This window comes from Lissotriton helveticus, chromosome 10 (genome assembly GCF_964261635.1).
Source record: "Lissotriton helveticus chromosome 10, aLisHel1.1, whole genome shotgun sequence".
In the NCBI taxonomy this organism is placed as follows: Eukaryota; Metazoa; Chordata; class Amphibia; order Caudata; family Salamandridae; genus Lissotriton; species Lissotriton helveticus.
The window spans coordinates 23,050,958-23,071,539 of record NC_136071.1 but is presented as its reverse complement, the minus strand read 5'-3'; the positions used below and the strand labels follow the sequence as shown (position 1 = coordinate 23,071,539).

The 20,582-nt window shown below is 49.5% G+C and overlaps 1 protein-coding gene across 1 annotated transcript in view; it reads left to right on the top strand.

Annotated features, from left to right (window-relative positions):
* Positions 1-20,582, top strand: part of NT5DC2 (5'-nucleotidase domain containing 2) — a 227,397-nt gene that overhangs the window by 53,905 nt on the left and 152,910 nt on the right. Inside the window, exons 4-6 of the mRNA XM_078664596.1 lie at positions 950-1,005; positions 3,320-3,413; positions 4,229-4,357. Of these exons, the coding sequence (XP_078520722.1) occupies positions 950-1,005; positions 3,320-3,413; positions 4,229-4,357 (279 nt within the window). The remainder of the gene's footprint in view (positions 1-949; positions 1,006-3,319; positions 3,414-4,228; positions 4,358-20,582) is intronic.

Sequence of the window (20,582 nt, the reverse complement as noted above, 5' to 3'; positions counted from 1 at the left end):
ACCTATGCTGGGGTCTGGTCTATGAGCCTGATGTCCTGCCCAGAGATTGCACATTGGTTCTAGAGTCTGCCCAGCCCTGCAGAAGGGGCTGGTGGTGGTTGGGTGTGAGGGAGGCAGGTCACCTATGCTGGGGTCTGGTCTATGAGCCTGCTGTCCTGCACAGAGAGTGCACATTGGTTCTAGAGTCTGCCCCGCCCTGCAGAAGGGTCTGGTGGTGTTTGGGTGTGAGGGAGGCAGGTCACCTATGCTGGGGTCTGGTCTATGAGCCTGCTGTCCTGCCCAGAGAGTGCACATTGGTTCTAGAGTCTGCCCGGCGCTGCAGAAGGGGCTGGTGGTGTTTGGGTGTGAGGGAGGCAGGTCACCTGTGCTGGGGTCTGGTCTATGAGCCTGCTGTCCTGCCCAGAGAGTGCACATTGGTTCTAGAGTCTGCCCAGCCCTGCAGAAGGGGCTGGTGGTGTTTGGGTGTGAGGGAGGCAGGTCACCTATGCTGGGGTCTGGTTTATGGGTTGGAGTCTTGCTCTCTGCCAGGCTGAGTCTAGAACTGGCAGCGCGCTGCCTGGCCGACGCTCAGTAAAGGGAGGTGGGCATCCTTGGTGATGTGTAGTAAAAAATAGAAACCCTGAGATCAAAATCTGGCCCCCAATGCCCACAGGAAGACCATTGTTGCAGGGGGGTCGACCTACCATCCAGATGAGAACAGGAACTGTTCCCTGCTTTTTTTCTGTTCGGCCCAGCATTGCGCAGGTCACATACCACGAGGAAGACTTGTTGACCGTTGAAAAATGCAAGCTGTGGTTTGTGCCATGTAGTGGTCCTGCTGAATACATGATTACACGCCTCCGCGCCTTGGGCGGGCCTAAATGATTCCATTTTCTAGAACTAGCACTGGCTTAACGTTTGTAGTAGATGCTGCCGGATTGCTGCCTAACTGGGAACTTTTCTCTACCAGGGTTTGCTGATGAAGATTGATGCCTTCCACTACATCCAGTTGGGCACAGTTTACCGGTGAGTGTGCCCATTGTCATAGTCGTTTCTTCTATTTTTTCCCCGCCTGTATGTCAGCTGTGCCTTTCTGCATCACATGGACCGTGTGGGCAGTTTGTAGGTCCTTTTCCTGTGTCCTCATCACTTTGCGATCAGGACCCAGTGATGACCATCTTCACGATGTCCTAGAGCCAGTCACTTGATACAGGTGTCCAGCCAGCCAGGTGTATAGGCGTGTCCAGCCACCCAGGTGTATAGGCGTGTCCAGCCACCCAGGTGTATAGGCGTGTCCAGCCACCCAGGTGTATAGGCGTGTCCAGCCACCCAGGTGTATAGGCGTGTCCAGCCACCCAGGTGTATAGGCGTGTCCAGCCACCCAGGTGTATAGGCGTGTCCAGCCACCCAGGTGTATAGGCGTGTCCAGCCACCCAGGTGTATAGGCGTGTCCAGCCACCCAGGTGTATAGGCGTGTCCAGCCACCCAGGTGTATAGGCGTGTCCAGCCACCCAGGTGTATAGGCGTGTCCAGCCAGCCAGGTGTATAGGCGTGTCCAGCCAGCCAGGTGTATAGGTGTGTCCAGCCAGCCAGGTGTATAGGCGTGTCCAGCCAGCCAGGTGTATAGGAGTGTCCAGCCAGTCGGCTGTTTAGGGGTGTCCAGCCAGTCGGCTGTTTAGGGGTGTCCAGCCAGTCGGCTGTTTAGGGGTGTCCAGCCAGTCGGCTGTTTAGGGGTGTCCAGCCAGTCGGCTGTTTAGGGGTGTCCAGCCAGTCGGCTGTTTAGGGGTGTCCAGCCAGTCGGCTGTTTAGGGGTGTCCAGCCAGTCGGCTGTATAGGGGTGTCCAGCCAGTCGGCTGTATAGGGGTGTCCAGCCAGTCGGCTGTATAGGGGTGTCCAGCCAGTCGGCTGTATAGGGGTGTCCAGCCAGTCGGGTGTATAGGGGTGTCCAGCCAGTCGGGTGTATAGGGGTGTCCAGCCAGTCGGGTGTATAGGGGTGTCCAGCCAGTCGGGTGTATAGGGGTGTCCAGCCAGTCGGGTGTATAGGGGTGTCCAGCCAGTCGGGTGTATAGGGGTGTCCAGCCCGACGGGTGTATAGGGGTGTCCAGCCCGACGGGTGTATAGGGGTGTCCAGCCCGACAGGTGTATAGGGGTGTCCAGCCAGTCGGGTGTATATGGGTGTCCAGCCAGTCGGGTGTATAGAGGTGTCCAGCCAGACGGGTGTATAGGGGTGTCCAGCCAGACGGGTGTATAGGGGTGTCCAGCCAGACGGGTGTATAGGGGTGTCCAGCCAGACGGGTGTATAGGGGTGTCCAGCCAGACGGGTGTATAGGGGTGTCCAGCCAGACGGGTGTATAGGGGTGTCCAGCCAGACGGGTGTATAGGGGTGTCCAGCCAGACGGGTGTATAGGGGTGTCCAGCCAGACGGGTGTATAGGGGTGCCCAGCCAGACGGGTGTATAGGGGTGCCCAGCCAGACGGATGTATAGGGGTGCCCAGCCAGTCGGGTGAGAGGGGTGCCCAGCCAGTCGGGTGAGAGGGGTGCCCAGCCAGTCGGGGGAGAGGGGTGCCCAGCCAGTCGGGGGAGAGGGGTGCCCAGCCAGTCGGGGGAGAGGGGTGCCCAGCCAGTCGGGGGAGAGGGGTGCCCAGCCAGTCGGGGGAGAGGGGTGCCCAGCCAGTCGGGGGAGAGGGGTGCCCAGCCAGTCGGGGGAGAGGGGTGCCCAGCCAGTCGGGGGAGAGGGGTGCCCAGCCAGTCGGGGGAGAGGGGTGCCCAGCCAGTCGGGGGAGAGGGGTGCCCAGCCAGTCGGGTGAGAGAGTGTGCCCAGCCAGTCGGGTTTATAGGGGTGTCCAGCCGGTCTGGTTTATAGGGGTGTCCAGGCCAGAACACTTTAAGAACGATTAGGGTCTCTAAGGTGATCCCTCTCTCTGGGCACATGGACATCCAGGATCCAGTTGAGCTGGAAGAGGGTGGGCTGTATGGGCTTTGTCCATGATTTCACTGTAGCGTGACACTTTGCAAGATGGACTCCTGGAATACAGGCTGGTGGGTCCCACACAGCACACAGATGCGTGTTGAACTCCAGCGGTGCAGTGCTCTGTCCACAAGGCTGAGGGTGGGTGTTCAAACCTGATAAATGTCTGATGTTGTGTTGATGAAGACTGCCCTGGAAATACAGCACACTTATTCTGTCAGCTTTTCTAAGAAAAATGGATGGTGCATTTTGCAGTTTTTTCCCTTTTTGAATGTGGTGTGTTCCCAACTGAACTGTTGTGCTCCTAGTAACCTCTGCCTCCTCTTCCTCCTGTCCGCTTTCCCTCCGTTCCCTCTCCCTCCCTATCACCAGGGGCCTGAAGCCGGTCCCAGATGAGGAGGTGATGGATCTGTACCAGGGAACACACCACATACCCCTGCACCAGGTCAGCGGCTTCTACGGCAAGGTAAGCCAGCAAATGCACTGTCAGCTTTTTCTGGGCACAGCTGGAGTGGGCACTCGTGGTGAAGAACCAGCCTGTAGGCTTGCCGGGGAAGTTTTCAGAGCTCAAGTGATTGTCTATTAAGTTTCCATGCCCTGCAAACAAGTGAGGTGTGTTTCTGGCTTGTTTTATTTCTGTATTTTCCTTCTTGTGGCTGCTCGGACTTTCTTTGAAAGGTGTGAGGTCGCCTATAGGTTTTTCAGTGGTGCCTCGTGTTACTTGCCCACACATCCGAATGTTGGTCTCCCTAAGCAGCGGTGTGTGGCATCTGCTCTCGGGTGTACTACAAGCTTCCTACATTTGGGTGGCTGACTTCCTTCTTTTCTGAAGCCGCTCCTCGCTGCTGCTTCCTTGCTTGAAAAATAATATTCTCCCCATTTCCGGCGATTGTGGGTTGTGTGGCTGAAATTTCACTTGTCTGAAAAGTATGAAGGGGTGACTGCCTCGTGTGTTGGTTGCATGGATTTAACCCTGAAGCTTTTGTTAATCCCCTTTGAAACGTGTATCACTGTTGCGGAGCAGGGTGCCCAATAAGACTACGCCTCTTAGCCCCTCCACCAAAGGTGGAAAACGGCTGCAGGCAACCCGTAAACTATTCTGTAGCTGTCTCCGGTGTTTGTGAACAGACGCGACTGTTGCCATCTCCTGTTGTACAAACTGTTGTCCGATGAAGCTTGTAACCAGTGCCAGGGGGTTCTGACGTTTGCTGAAACACTGCACAACTGCTTGCGGTTGGTTGGATTTCGCCCCTCACGCCTGCCCTCCCTTGTGTCTTCCAGGGTCCAGCGGTGAAGCAGTTCATGGATATCTTCTCTCTGCCCGAGATGACTCTCCTGGCTGTAGCCAATGACTTCTTCGTGAACAACCAGATCGATTACGATCCCATCCACCTGTACAAGGACGTGTCGGTGAGCGTCTGAGCCGGAGTATTGATTATACCGTGGTGGGGATTGTGGAAATACTGCAGCTTGATTATACCGTGGTGGGGATTGTGGAAATACTGCAGCTTCCTATAGGGAAGTTGGATCCAAACGGGTGAGGTGGGAATGTTGTTGGATAGTCTTCAACCTGGGTCATGGGCTCCTTCACAGACCCTAGCCCACCCTGAGACCCTCCATTTTATGCACACTGTCCGTTCGCACTGCAGGGCCAGTGAAGGTTTGAGCAGAGGCTGGTTCTGCAAGCAAAGACCTCCATGCTTGGACCTCAGTATTGTAAAAGTTGGTTTTCTCGGGGAAACTGAGGTTCTTAGAAAGATGCCGAATAAATTGTAGTCTTCAGATGTGTAGAAATGTATGTGTGTTCGATTTGGGATCTCCGTTTTGGTACCGTGGCTGATCTTCCCTAAGAGGAGGTTGAGTGGTTGTGCCAGTAACCGGTGCCATGTATTTATCCGTTGCGTTTCCAGTTGATGGTCTTAGATTAGCCACTTTTTTCTTCTAAACTAATGCTGGCTCGGTGAAGGATGCCGTACACCCATTTATGAACGTGTCGGAAAACTCATTTGTCGGGATCAAAAGTTCATTAAAAAAATTATCTTAATTAGAGTCAACATGTTAGTTTACATTTATGTAAACCCGAAATATTCAGGTCTTTGCTGCTAAAATGTGCTCATTTTAGTGTGTTTCAATCCCTTGTCTGCTGCCTTGAGAGAAGGCCCCGCCCCTTCTGCTGCATTTGTTTCGGTGAAGGAGGACCCATCTTCAAGAGCTCTGTCCCTCCCCCTGAAGCCCTGCCGCCAGCCTTCTTGCTTAAAAGGGCGCCACCCTGCCACCAGCCTTCTTGCTTAAAAGGGTGCCACCCTGCCACCAGCCTTCTTGCTTAAAAGGGTGCCACCAGCTGCCGGCCTTCATGCTTAAGGGGGTGCCACCAGCTGCCAGCCTTCATGCTTAAGGGGGTGCCACCAGCTGCCAGCCTTCATGCTTAAGGGGGTGCCACCAGCTGCCAGCCTTCATGCTTAAGGGGGTGCCACCAGCTGCCAGCCTTCATGCTTAAGGGGGTGCCACCAGCTGCCAGCCTTCTTGCTTAAGGAGGTGCCACCCTGCCACCAGCCTTCTTGCTTAAGGGGTGGCACGTTGGGCAGTCTGGCGCTCATTACAACCCTTGCATAACTTTGGTGCAGGGATTCCACACCTGTAATTTGCGATAACACAGTGCGGTAATAAGTCGGTCCACAATTTTGTGACCTTGTAGGCAAAAACCCTATAAAGTGTTTTTCACCCCGTAAAGCCCACGTTCCCAAATTGGGCAGCTTTACTCTATTTAAACTGGCAAAGAGTTGCTGTGTGAGGGGACTGAAAGGGTTTGAAGACTGCATGCATGTGAGCTTGCTGCAGGCAATGTTTGTTTTGATGCCAGGGAAATCAATATTAAAATCAGGCCTATGAATAGGCAGAACACAGGCCCACACACTGACCTCCCAGCCCATCCGGCACTACCTGATGGCCCTGTCTGCCAGTCCGGCCGGCTCGGGGTGTTCCTTACTTTTGGCTTTGAAGTGGACATAGTTATCTAAGGAACTTTTTTTTTTAAATGTACCGGATATTTTTTGTGGCGCTAGTGGGGGGTCCCCCCTTGAGTCCAGTAATGATTAAGTGGGAGTACACAGAAGTCAAAAGATTATGAACCACTGCCCTAGGGTAATCTTCCCTCCCACCCCCAAACCCCCGGCCCCTGCAAGTAGAAAGTTTTGAAATCTTTCTAAACTCTCTGTGGTTCAGAGACCTCGGAGGTTGTCTGACATAGAGCCTCCCTACTGTTGGGCACCCCTGTGTTTTTTGGAAGGTCATGCTGGGCACAGGTTTTTAACAACGTGATTATCTGAACAAAGCACACTCTTTGCTTACTCCTCACCCCTCTCTATTTATTAACCTGCACGTAAAGATGACCGAGGGGACACGGATGGCATAGGTGGCACCCTAGCCTTGGAATTTTCTTTCTCTGGTTAAACCATGACTTGCCTCCTGTTAGCTGTGTTTTTTGTCGATTGTATTAACATTTGGGTGATTGGCCCAGTGTTGTTCTGCTCCGCACTAAGTGCTTCGCAGTGAATGCCAGATGCCACAAAAAAAATTGTGGCTTTGTTTTTTTTTTTTATGATATCGCAATATTCCCCTAATCTTGGTCTTTTGAAGGTTTGCGAATAAACACTGCTGCGGGTGGAGGCTGCCAATGTCTCCTCCTCTCTACCCTCTGCACACTGCCTGGGTACAGCCTGTGCTGGCACCCCTCCCGTGCCACGCTATCAGGCTCTGGAGGCTGAGATGGCAGGGCTGCGAGTTTACAAAACCGCTCTTGCCTCTTCCCGGAATAAGTCTTTCAAGCTTTTGTTAAATCGCCGTGTTTATCGGATGTGATACGTTTATCTCCTTTAGTTTTACCTCTTTTTTTCCCCCCTGGGTAGTGTGAGGGTAGTATTTTATTTTTTATTTTTTTTACTTTCTACCCTTTGCAGTTTTTTAAAAAGTTTATTTGATGTTTTATTTAAGTTGTATGTTCTGTGCTGCTGTCGGGTAGCAGATAAACTGTCCGATGTAAACCAGTGTAGCTTTCCTTTGGTTCATTTGCTTGGAGCAAAGGGCACTTGCTGCTGCTGCTGTGTGTCTTTTCTCTCCCCCCCCCCCCCCCCTCCTCACCCCCTTCTCCATCTAGTTGGGTTGGGGGAATTCATCCGTGTTTTACCTTTAACCCATTTCTGAATCTCAAGATGAGACCAATGAAAAAACTCTTTGGTTGCCCTCCCCGAAGCAGCTTTGGAGCTGTGCTTCGAGCAGCTCAGCTGGCAAGACTGGAAGTCCAGCCCGCTGCCAGTACAGACCTGGAGGGCCTGGTTCCTGCCGAGGGCGATCTTCTGTTCCGCAGATTTGTAGCGTTCACTAGCACCTGTGCAGGTGTCCTGGTGCTGAGCAGCTGTGCCTAGCCCACCTAGGGCCTAGTGGGGCTACTTTAAAAGTCGGGTCTTCAGCTGCTTTTGGAGTTCAAGAAGTGAGGAGGAGGCTTTTAGGAATGATGCAGGAGAAGGCTCGACTGCCAGCCATGGTTTTCCGTATGTTTGGGATTTGTGCAAGTAGGAGTCGGGACGAGCAGATGTGTCTGGAAGGTATTTGAAAGCAGATGTGATTGTTGAGGGTTGCTGGGCCAGTGTTGTATAGTGCCTTGAAAAGTGTGGGTGATGAGGTTGAATTGTTATAGTTTGTGAATAGGAAGCCAGTGGAGCTCTTTTAAGTATGGTGTGATGAGAGTACGGCATGGGAGGTTGAGGGTGATTCTGGCTGCGTGTTCGCAATGGTCTGCAGCCTTCTGGTGAGTTTTTTTGTTGATCCCGGTATGGAGGGTGTTCCCGTAGTCTGGCTTGTTTGTGACCAGGACGTGCATGATGGTTTTCTGGGTGCCGAGTGGGAGCTATTTGAAAATCTTTCACCGCATCTTTGGGAATGGAAGCCTGAGGCGGTGACGGCATTGCTTTTGGGCCGTCATGTCGAGTTTGCTGTTGATGATCCAGAGGTTCTTAGCCTGGGTTTCAGTCCTAGCTCTGTTGGCCACCAGGTACAGTCCTACAGTGATGTGCTCTTCCCAAAGATCACGGGTTTGGTCTCGTCAGTGTTCCGCTTTAGACGGTTGGTCTTCATCCAGTGGGCGAACTCAGTCAAGCAGGCAATAAACTTGGTCCGAGACGGACGGCATCTTGTCCGTGATGGAGAGAATGAGTTGCGTGTCGGCGTTGGAGAGGACTTTGATATCTTAAGGGTGGATAATGCTGGTGGAGGGGATCATATATGCATTGAAATGGGTCGGGCTCAGGGAGGATCCTTGCGGAAGTCTCCAGATGAGGTCATGCGTGTCTGAGGGCGAGGGTGCCAGGCCGAGTGGGTCATTACAGGCAGGAAGGAGTAGATCCATCGGAGTGTGTGTACTTGGGTTCCGACGTCGTGTAGGGTGGCAGGGCCTGACTGGGAACAGAAACCGGCCCGGGCAAACTGCTCAGGAGTGTAGCCGAGCAGTTTGCGAGGGCCGGTCTCGGCCGATTTTGTTACAAAGGGCCGATATTGCCGACCCCCTGTAACAAAACGGCCCCCACCCTAGCGGCCTACAGGGGAAACGCCTGGTGCCTGCTATGGCCAGTCCGGCCCTGAGGGGTGGGCGATGAATGTGAGGTGGGGGAGAACGTGCAACACTGCGGAGAGGTCCAGGAGGATGAGGGCCATCGCGCCTCCTCTGTCCAGAGTCATACGGATGTCATCCGTGTGTGCCCGACGGGCTCTCTGCGGTACCACTGGTGTCCCTGGAAGAGCAGAGGCCTCGCTTGACCATTAACCCTTCACATTCGTCCTCGGGTGTCCTGGCATTCATGGCCTGTTTACCAGGCGTGGATCTCTCTGGCTCCTGCCTGCTTCCCTGATACACCGCTGCAGGCCTCTTGGCTTCGCCTGTGCTTGTTTTCTGACCGCCAGCTTGGAGTGGAGTGCCAGCGCTCCCTCGCACGTGCTGTGTGAGTCCCTGCAGTCAGCTGCCCTGTGCCGGGTTGGTGGTGGTGGTGGTGATGGGCCCACCGCAGGTTCCTCTCTCCCTTCGTGACGCATCCGCCGCCTCTGAACACTGTGTACCAGGAGCTGAAGGGGAACGGCGAGGGGGGGGGGACGGGGGCTTATCTGAAGCAGCTGGGAGCGGGCCCGGGCTGGAGGGGGGTGGAGGGGGGGTGCACCTCCGCCCCCTCTGTTTACAGCAGCCGAAGAACAGCGCCTGTGGCCGGGGTGAGGCGCTATGCCTGGCTGGCACGGTGTGCTGGGCCGTGGGGTCCCGAGCGAGGCTTCAGAGAAAGCAGATGTTTGTCCTGGGGGCGGTGAAACTGGACCCCCGGCTGCCTTGCTGCTCCTTTAAGGAACCGGACTTAGAGTGTAAACTGAGTCCTTTTCCAGAAGGATGCTAGACAGTGCTTAGAAGTTTGCCACGAGTCTTCAGTCGGGTCAGGGCCGTGCTGGCAGCATCGTGCGGATACGGACTTTGGGACCCACGAGGGAAAGGTTTCTTAGCATCTGCTTTAAAGCCAGATTTGCACCCGGGGACCGTCCTTCGTTTTTTCCAGGGTTTGCCATTTTACAAATTGTATCCGCTTGTCGTAACAGTGGCGCCTTTTTCAACAGACTCTTGGGCACATTTCGTGTTTAGCAACAGTTTCAAAAACTCCAGCTCGTGTTATTCCTCCGTTTTATCGAATGGATCGGGTTGAAACACAAAATGTGGACCATGTCTTCTGGCAGCAGTTCCCAAAGTGTTTGCAAGTATCTACAGCAGCCAGGGAGGCCTGGCCCCCTCCGAGAGACCGGCGCTACTGCAGGTCTGGGGCCCTGGGCCCCGGGCAGAGGGCAGTGTGCCCATACACCCGGCTGCCGTCTCCACCCCGAGCCTCCAAGACCCCCTCCGGTACCCGAGTACCTCCCCTTTTCTCCACCCCACCCACCGTTACCGTGCCCCTCGGTCTTCAGCGGACGCTAAAGGCCTCTTATCGGCGCTATAGAAAGCGAATAGACCGGGTTCTTGGTGCTGGCAGCCGGCGGCAGGCCCTGCCTCTGTGGGACACCTGAGCCGGGGTACCGCCCCCCACTCCCCTAGGACGGATCCCCACTTTCTGGCTGAACCGGTTCGGGCCTGTTCTGCAGCGCTGTGGGGGAGGGAGGGGCCTCCTGAATAAGTATCCCCTGCTCTTCACACCCGCAGTTGAATACTGCCCCCATTCTCCACTGGGGGGGGGGGGGGGGGGGGGAGATCTGGATCTGTGCAGTTTGTAACTACGAGGAGCCGCTTCCGGGCTTCAGCCCAGGTGTTCAGCATCTGCCGAGGCCGAGGGGGGATGCGAGCAGCAAAACTCTTTACTGTGGGGGCTTCTGTTCAGCCCTGGGTGATCGTCCCAGGTTATGACCCGTCCCTTCCCCTGGCTTCACTCCTCCGCCTCTCCAGTGGTTTCTCTATCCGTTCACGTGTGTGTGTGTGTGTGTGTGTGTGTGTGTGTGTGTGTGTTTTAGTTAGTCAGTCCTCACCACATAATACTAACCCAATACCCCAAAGATGGTCCTTTGATTCACACTAATAACTCCTTGGCTCAGTCCTGCTAGAGTGGCAAAGAGCAGCCGCCAGGCTTTACTAGAGGAACCTGTGTCAAGCATTTCAAAGAACCAACGTGGACGATGTAATTGACACTACTCAAGAGAAATCAAACACCAGTTTATTAAAATGTGTATTTTTGTCTTAATTTAGACACCAAAACAAACCGATTAGCGTGTGTGTATATATATATATATATATATATATATATAACTGGAGTTATAGATTTTAGAAGCAATATTAAATCTGTATAAAATAATATATAGAAAATATAACATTGCAGTGAAGGGGGGAAACCCATAGTGACAATCGATCACTTGCAGGTCGATTTACATGGAACCCTTACATGGTTAATGTCAGGTGGGCACCTTGACCAGGCCATGAGTCAGTTCAGTTTTGCCTAGCCTGTGATGTCTGGGTGCAAAGTCAAAGTCAAAAGTTCTTATAAAGCGCACGATTCACCAGAAAGGTCTCAAGGCGCTATGCAAAATTGTCCTGGCTGTCTGCTGTGCTGAACAGGAACCGCAGAGATGCTGGGTTTACTGCTTACACTGTGCTGCGAGAAAACGGCATGCAAGGGCACGACTAGTGCACAGCTGCGGACCTCTGATGCCGGTTGCGCAGGGTTTCCTGTAGAGGCAGTGTCAAGTGTTGGAATTAGTTGCCGGATGGTGACCATCATGCTGTGGCAGCCGAAAGCCCAGCAAAAAGGGACTGGCAGTTCTCCAGTATTGGGGTGTCTTTCATAGATTCACATGCCTGAATCATTCCCCGTCGTCAGAGTGGGAGTCCCACTCCGGCGACGGGGAATGATTCAGGCATGTGAATCTATGAAAGGCACCAATACTGGAGAACCACAGATTACTGGTAAGTAACTATTGTTCTTCACAGGGTCCCGGGGAGTAAGGTAGTGGCCAGAAACTTTGACAGGCAGGATTACAACTCCCACAATGCACTGGATCATCTGGATTTGGGAAATTCCCATGGCTAGAGATTCTTCAGATCTGGTGAGTGTGTTTACTTGCCGTTTGCAGGGGACTAGTTAACTAGTCCAGGGGAGAGTCTTAAGGGTGCTTCTGGCTTCCACAGGGGTCCCTCTGCCGGGGAGTGTTCAGGTTTGGCCAAGGGCGAGGCTCGTTCAAGTAGTTCCAAGTCTGTTGCCACAGGGACAAAGTATTCCTCTTTTGCTTTGGTGCTGTAGGCAAAGTCCTGTTGCTGGCGACAAAGGTCTCCTTTTGATCCTTCCTTGATGCAAGTTGCTCAGAACTGAGGTTATGTTGTCGGGGGAGGGGGGAGGCGTCCCCTTAAATGCTAGATTTAGGGGAGGTAGGGGTGTGGGAGCTAGCAACCCTTGAGGTGAGCACATCCAGGGGTGTGGGTCACCTTTTCTATCCAGCACCCTCTATTCTGCCACTCCTAAAGTTGGCAAACAAAACTCCATTTAGTGTCCAGAGCAGATGGCCCACCCTGAAGGTGTGGCTAGCCTTCTGGGCAGTACACTTCTTTGACTAACTGATTTTCCGCCTGTCTGGGACCAAATGTGCCTGGGCAGGGGAGGGCTGTTTCTTCCACTGGGAGTCAGCCCTGATGCATGTCGGAGGCAATGCAGCCTTTGAAGCCTTGATGTGCCATTTCACTAGCCTGCTTGGGAGGAAGGCGATGTGACCTCCTTCAAGCCCAAGCCTTTGTTCCAGACTCCTGGGAGTGATCGCACTGCCTGGCAGGAGGTCAGAATCCTGTCAAGTTCAATCAGTTTGCACTCATGCAGTCTGCAATGACAGACCTGTTGTCAGTAGTTTGCTGTGGTCAACCAGTGTGGCACAAACCGTGCTGCAGCCCTGGGGACCCCTCAACCACCTATGCCCTGGGTTCCCATTGTACCATATACTAGGTGCTTATAAGGGGTAAAGTCTTTGCCAGTTTGGGATTTCCAAGTCGAACATACGTTTGGTAGAGAGTACAGGCGTGGGGTCTGGGCAGCAAACTCCAGTGCACTATCAGAGTCATGACCATCAGCATTTGGAGCAAAAAGGGGCACTATCCAACACGTTTTTCTAATGGTTTTTGTATTTAATACAGCCCTAGTGTTTATTTTCCATGAATGTATCTCTGAATCGTAGATGCTTGAGTGTCTGTGATATTCAGCCGTCCAAGAGGTTTCCTTGTCTCTGGTCAGTCTGCAGCTGTTGAAGTGTATTAAGCAAGCATTTCCAAAGCTAATGAGTCTTTGCAAGAGCTATCTGCTTTTCAGAAATATTTCCCCACTTCATTTACAGACATTTAAATTTTGTTGTCTGCTAGAAAAAAAACGTTTCTTTTCGTACCCAGCAAAATTGTCAGATAAGTATTATCACTTTGAAGTCCGAAAAAGACAAGTAAAGACCAAGCTTCCTGATGTTTGACCGCTGTCATTGAATGCATAGCAAGTGTGACAAGATACAAACTTAAAGGCTTAAGGGCCTGTTTACAAAAAGCAAGCACTGATGGAAGAATACAGTAAACTGGGTATGCTCCACGGGGGGGGGGGGGGGCGCAAAGATTTGCTGGACAGCCTAAAGCACACAACTAGAAATCCAGAAAATGAGTTACAAACCATTAAGCAATGGGTGGCATGCATTCCAGGGAAGCTTTCAGAATTCCCACAAGAAGTCCTTTAGCAAACCAGACCGCTGCGCTCTCGGTTAGGCTTCTACCTAAAAAAGTGCAGGACTGTGCTCTTGAGTCCAATGGGGGTGCGGTCAGCGAGCTGGGGGTGGACGGGCGGGCTTGAAGGTGTGGCTAAAAAAGAACAAAATAGTCTAATAATGGTTTGTATTTTACCATCATGTAACTGCATGTAAAATAACACACACCTTCTTCATGAATAATAAATGCAAGTTAAACTAATCAGTGAGAGAAGCACTGTTAGTGTAACCTCCGTTGCTTAATGCAATCTCTGCAGATATCTTGGTTTGGAACCAGACAGACACAGAATTGACTTCTGATGGTGCAGTGGGAACTAGTTACTTGCGTGTTTTTAGTGTTACAAGGTCCCAGCCTGTGACAGAAAGCACTGTGAATATGTAAGTCATGATTTTAAGCTTGCATTACATACAGTGTTTGATTGTCTGCCACACAGTGCACAAAAAGATTTGGGTATTAGATTTAAAAGTACTTCCAACATTTAGTTCTGAGCAATGTGCAGCCTGTACCTAGTGCAAACATTTTTCATATCTGTCCATTAAAATAACACGTAGTAGCTCATCTGGTCACCTTACAATACCTCCCAAAAAGCATATTCTTCAAGTGAATATCAATAAAAGACAATACCGGCTTCACTCCTCGTTGGCAGTTTAAGCAAATTCACACATTTACGTTTCTTTCAGGCAGCAGGAACCCTGGCAAGAAGGCCGGTTTCTTGTTCAGCTGTCTGCTGTCTGTCCGCTCTCTCCCCTCCACTTAGCTGAGGTGTCTCCAATGTCAGAGTTAACCATCCCAGGATGGTTGCCTTTTAAGAAAGTATGGGGAACTGTTTTTGAAAAGTTAAAGTATGGGGACCTCGTGCCCCTCAAATTCCGCCCACTTCAACCTCTGTCCACTTGTCTAGCAGCTTTTGCCTCCACGTGCGCTTGTCCCTAGGTGCATCCAGAATAGCCAGGAGGTTGCCTTGTCCCATTTGATCTTTTGTAATCTGTAGTGAGCCGAGACGTTTCTTGTCTGTTGTTCACGTGTTATTTTTATCTTTTGTCTTTATAGTGCGATGACAGGGGTCTACATACATGTTAAGCTCTGCAGGGAGGACTCTGTCTCACTGAGACCGGGGTTTGTGATGCACTCAAGACCCACCCATTCATTTCCTTCTAATCCATGCCCTGGTGCAGCAACATTTCTCAAACTTTCTTTGATGTTCTTTTTACTTAACATTATAGGGGGCAGCAATGTATTCGCAGTCGGTGGTATCCGGATCGTAACTGTGCATTGAGTAACCTTACAGATTACTTACCACAGAAGTAAAGGGCTAGCGAGGTTTGAACCTGGTGGATTTTGAATGGTTTCTGAATTGCTGATTGCTTTTGGTGTGGCTGATTCGGCAGGAAGGCCACTCTCAAAGGGCCAGTACTTGGAACTAAAGCACGCCCCTTGCCTTCTTGCTGTAAAATGTAAGGACCAATCTGGGGAGGGAGGAGGCACCCCTTGAGGTGAGCTTGCAAATGAAAAGGCTTCAACAGTCTATTGTTTGACACAGTGCTTGAACTGCTGTAGTATCGCAGAGGTAACTCATCACCCAACGCCTGCAGTCAGCCTTGCAACTGCCCTATAAACATGGAGATTCATACATACTGAAGAACAGGTTGGTAGTCTGTACGGGGGTACTAATGCATGCAAGACTGAGTCTAAACAGCAGGCTTAAGAGGCCACAGTACACACTAGCGAAGTTCCTGACCTAAGGTCTGAAAGTGCTTGAAAGTTGAACAGTACTCTGGGGTTTAACTTTTGAAGTCGTCCGTGGTGTGGAAGGAACCAAACCGTAGATCACAGACTGAATCAGGCGATGACCTTATTTGGGCACCCTGGGACCTGTGGAAGTGCTCCTCATGGCTGGTGTAGCAGCCTGATCTGCTGAGTGGGTGTAGGGATTCTGGAAGGGGAGCTGCTTCTACACCACGTAACCATGCTCTGCGCCTAGGTTCTTCAGTGCAAGAATGCTGTAGTTGGTCAGGGAGAGCAAGGTGAACTCCTTTCTAAAGCCCCCTTTGGCTTGCTCTGCATTGCTCCTTTGAGGGCTTCTGACAGGCTGCTCCTGTGTTTAGTGAGCTGCTCGTCGAAGGATTCATCTTGCGAGGGGTGTGTGACGTGCAAGACGTAAATTGGTCATGAGGGAGATTACATCCTGATCTCACTCAGCCCCCTGCATACTCTGTGTGCCGGACGCCACAAGTGACCGGATCAATCTTGGCAAGAACAGCACTGCTTTTACTTTATTGCATCCTTATCCCGTTCCTCCGTGATGTTTCCTGTTTTACTGTGTGTTTTCAGGTTTTTGCTGTTTATTTTGCTCAAGTGTTATTGCGTTTTGAAGCTTCTTCTGGTCCTCCTGCTCACCTCGGCTCAGACTTTAATGCCTTGCCCTCTTTACACTCCCTAATTCCTCATTTTTCCCCCTTCTCCCGAGCACCCCTTTTCCATGGACCTGCTAATGATGAACTAGAAACTAAGTTTGCAGATCAGTTCGGACGGTCAGCCTCAAAGACTCCCTCTACATCATCCCTTCTCCAAGGGTGTCCGGGTCAAGGCTGACTTATAATGATCACATCCAGTAATAGACCTCGTCGGGCTGACAGCCCTGCCCAGGTCTCCTCCTATCCCCCCTTTTTTTTTTTTTTTTTACAACTTAGCCAATGCTTTATCTATGGGTTTCCGTACTGGCACTCCGGCATATACTACAGCTTCCTATAGAACTGCTCATTCCTGTGTACTGCTCCCTGTATCTGTAGGTGGAGTCCCAGACTACTACTGACTGGTTGTATAATGCTTTTTTTTTTAATCAACTTTATTGAAAACCACAATTTTGGATTCAATATATCATAGCAAGTACATATGGTATTTTTGTTGTTTGTTATCCAATCTTTACCGATAACCACTTTATACAGACTTTAAATCTTGTCACATCATGTAGTATATCATCATACAGTCATTACATGTGGTAGGTATTGGAGATACCCACAATGTATAACATATAATATAATCACAGGAAGTGATAGCATTTTGTACTTTAAATTTATGTTGCAAACTGAACCTTCCCTCCCTCCCTCCACCCACTCCCTGGTCTGCTAGTCTTCCACCCCTTGTCCATCCTTGTACGCCTAATCTATTATCTCGATGCATCCATTGCCGCTGGTGTGCAGTAGTCTAATCAATAGTCTGTTTGGGCTTTTGGTCGACTGGTTGTATAATACTCAATCCTATTGCTCCTTGTAGCTCTGGGTGCGCCCCCAGAATAAATACTGTGGCTGGTTGTAAAATACACATTTCTATATACTGCTCCATGATGCTCTCGGTGGACTCTGGGATAGTACTATGGTAAAATAATACTGTAAGCGATTAACTTTTTGATTGCAGTGTAAGAGGAAGACCCTTCTCAAACAATCTCGATCCCTGTTGGGGAGGATCACAAAAGTAACTAAATTAACCTGTGCTTAACCCTCTGGTAGCTTGGCACAGCTTGGAGGCAAAGTATTTATGCAGCACACAAACGGTAATAAAGTAAAAACACAACACAAGAGGAATCTTAAACTAATTTAGGAAAATAGAGTAAAACGTAATCCATACAATGTGACCCAAATGGCAAACCTTCAATCAGTAGAACCGGAGGTATGCAATTTTTAAGCTTTAAGTCAAAATAGCACGAAGCAGAAAAAAACACTAACTGTAGGTATTTGGGTGCACTAGACGGGGACAAAATCAGGTTGACCTCAATGGAGGGCTGGCTAAATATGGGACCAGGTCCTGCTGAAAGTTATATTTTCAAAGTTGTGCGCACAGAGTTCAACATTTTAGGATTTCACAGGAGGAGCTCAAATGATGCCAGCCAAATGTCCAAGAGTTGTGAAGGCACCTCGTGGGATTTAGGAACTCACTCCAGCCGGGCTGACGCAGGGCCAGGTGCAGCAGGTCAGTTGGGCAGCTGCAGGGCTGCCTGTATAGCTTGTTGTTCCTGTAGTTCAGAACAGGAAGTTAACAAAATGACTTTTGGAGTCTGTCATGTTGGCCTGGGATGAAAGGGGCAGGTCCAGTTTCCTTCTCAGAGAGCAGGGCAAGTTTAAGCAGCTGTGCAGTCCTCTGGGGAACAAGGCAGTCCCCCTGTAATGTTCAGGAGTACACTGATAAGTGGCTTAGGAGGTCCATTAAACTGGTGCCACCTTTTAAACTGGTGCCACCTTTTGAAGTGGGGAAAACTTCTAGTCCACCCTGACATCTGGTTATGGATAGTTCCTTCCATGCCCAGATATCATAGGCTGGTGTTGGTTCCTTTGCGAGTAGGCTGGAGGCAGTCCTTGTAAATGTAATTGGGGCGGGGAACAGCTCGCCCATCCTTGGAGGATGGCCCTATCCTGTTTATTGTCTGCGCCATATAAGCATTTATGATGGGGGCAAATAACAGGCCAATTTAGCTGGAAACACCTAGAAGGCCTCAGTTAAGGACAGAAAAATATTAACTTTCTAAAAGTGCCATTTTCAAAGTGGTAATCTAAATTCCGACTTTACAATTAATAAGGGTTTTAAATTACATTTCATTTGAGCCCAACCATGATATTTCTATCTACTCCCAATCAAAAGTTAGCACTTATTAAATGGGAATTGGGTAACCCAATGTTATCTAATGGGGGAGATAGGCCTTACAGTAGTGAAAAACAAATTTAGAAGTTTTCACTACCAGCACATGTAAAACTTAAACCTGTCCTACTTTTGTAATACAATGCACTCTTCCCCATGTGATGTTTAGAACCTACTTTTTTTTAGTGGGGGGTGCTTATATGTACTTAAAAGGAAGGTTTAGGCCTAGCATAAGGCTTACTTTGACAGATCAAATTGGCAGTTTAAAACTGCACTACAGGATGCAATTGCAGGCCTGAAACTTGTTTTGAAAGGCTGCTTTTAGTGGGTGTAAAGACAGGATGGTTTTTTGGTTGTCAGAGAATGGGCGCTCAGCCAGGGTAAAAGCACTATGGAATCAATGTGGTGTGGTGCAACTGGGTAGGTGGATAACCATATAACCACCCAAGGAGAAGCGAGCAGGCTCACTGATCCGCAATAACATAAAAATGGCGAACCCTATGCACACACTTAACAAGTGAAAAGCGGATACAATGTCCTTATGTGAGAAATTCAAACCGCAGAGAAACAACAGTAATATGCAACTTAATATGTAAAGAATTTGATGTCAGTCCAAAATTCTTGGTCTCCTTGTTTATTCCAACTCAGCATATGAACAACCAGCCGACACGTGTTTCATCGCATCTTGCGAATCTTCAGGGCTGGAAATAATACAGAAAACAAGGAGCTATACTTGGGGATATGTACATTTATATGTGATCCTGAATTCCATTTCAGGTCAGCCCGTGAGACAAGCGTCATTAGGATTTTCTCATGCATAGGTTTCTGCCCCTGAGATGGTTGTTGGAAAGCATCCATAAGTGCGCTATTGTGCTCCTAATATGCTCACGCATGCCGTGCAATTGGTGTAAGACTTTGTGCACTGCGGCTCCTTGATCGATGAAGTGAATTCACATAAATATCCTCTATTTTGTTAACCAAGATTGTGCAAGGTGCCGTGCTCCACTATTGTCTATATCGGGTGTGGGGGATCATGCGTGTATTATGTGCTTGGTGACATAAATATAAATAAAATTGCAACACATACCTCCATTGGTTGTGAATTAGACCAAACGGTCTATCGTGATAAATAAATATGTGCGGATTTTAAGAAACAAGAGAGGGAAGACAATGGGAAAGAGAGAAATAGAAAGAAAGAGAGGTCGAAAAGTTAGATCTATGGACATATCTATCGTTGAAGATTACTCACTCAAATAAGCATTTATTGAAAATAATTCTAGTGGCACCCCTTATTTTTCATTACGTTATGTCCGCGTTTATCCAATTTCAGGATGTGCATTTAGTAACGACAACATAAAAATTATTATTGAACTAAGAAAAACGGAAAGCTCACCGCTCTTCCGGTGATATTTCCGACCCGGAAGGGCCCAAGACCATCCAAATGTAGTTGCAGATTGTGGTATAGTTACTGCAATAAAGTTAAAAAATATGGGGTTTGATATGTCCTCTTAATTAGAGAGAGGAATTGAAGAAGATGTTTATTTATTCTCGCTTAATGACTAATTAGTTACTATATTTGTCTGGCTGCCATCTAAAAAGATGAAAAAAATCATACCAATATTATTTCTGCTAAACAACATTGTGACGTCTCCTAGCGTGTTACTATGTCAGTGCCCTGAGCATCGTAAGTTGATGCTGTTGACAAACCTAAATACTTCTACTGTGCCTTCACGTAGTAAATTCTCACTTGCTAAAGATTCTGTGTTTATCATTTCCTGTTGAAATTGTGAGGACGATCAAATTGCATGCAGCATCTATAGATTACCTCGTAAGCGAAGTGCGCTTATTCTGGGTTGCCCGGGAAAGATGTGTCTATTCAATCGATTTGGGTCTGAAAAGTAATACACATGCAGGGTATTAAACTAACTTAACGGTGATTGTGCATCAAGCCTGTTACTCGACCATCAATTCGAACTCTAATTCAAACGGCATACCTGGAAAAGACGGGGAGTCGTGGTTATTGTTTTTGAAGCCTGTTCCGGACTTGGTGTCTGAAAGACAAACAATCCGGACAGGCAGATTAGGACACCTTTCGAGTTATCATAATTGGTAAGATATGCTCGGTAGGGCATGAATCTCGCCGGCAAGAAGCCATAAAGTGGCGTTACCTGTAAGCGTCTTGCCGCTTCCGTCTTCTCTCCCGGGTCTCCTTGTTCGAAGTGCGAACACGTGACCCGGAAGTGTACTGGGATTAAATACCGTTCCGCCCACTGATGGCGAAACGTCATCCATGTTAGTATTCGTTTAAAGTGATAGACGTCATGATAGAGGAAATGCTAAGAATTAAAATCTCGCATTTGTTTTGGAATTGCGTTACATTTTCCATGTGGAGAAAAGAGAAAGAAAGAGAATTGGGTGTCAATCTGTCATTTGCCGTAGGTGATACTTATCTGATATATAGTGATGGTGAATTACATGCTCAGTGCACTAATCAATAGCGGTTGCTCCAAATTCTATGAACACGCTTGTGAAGATGTTACAACTCCATCGCATTTACTCGCCGCAGTGGTGGAGAAACGTGTGATGATCTCCTCCCAACCTCTCTTACAATCTACACATGTCACTGGTATTATGATTACAGGTGTTGTATCATCCAAATGCATCCTATGGCATATATAGTGGTTATGCATATTGTTTACATATTTGTATACTACACGGAAA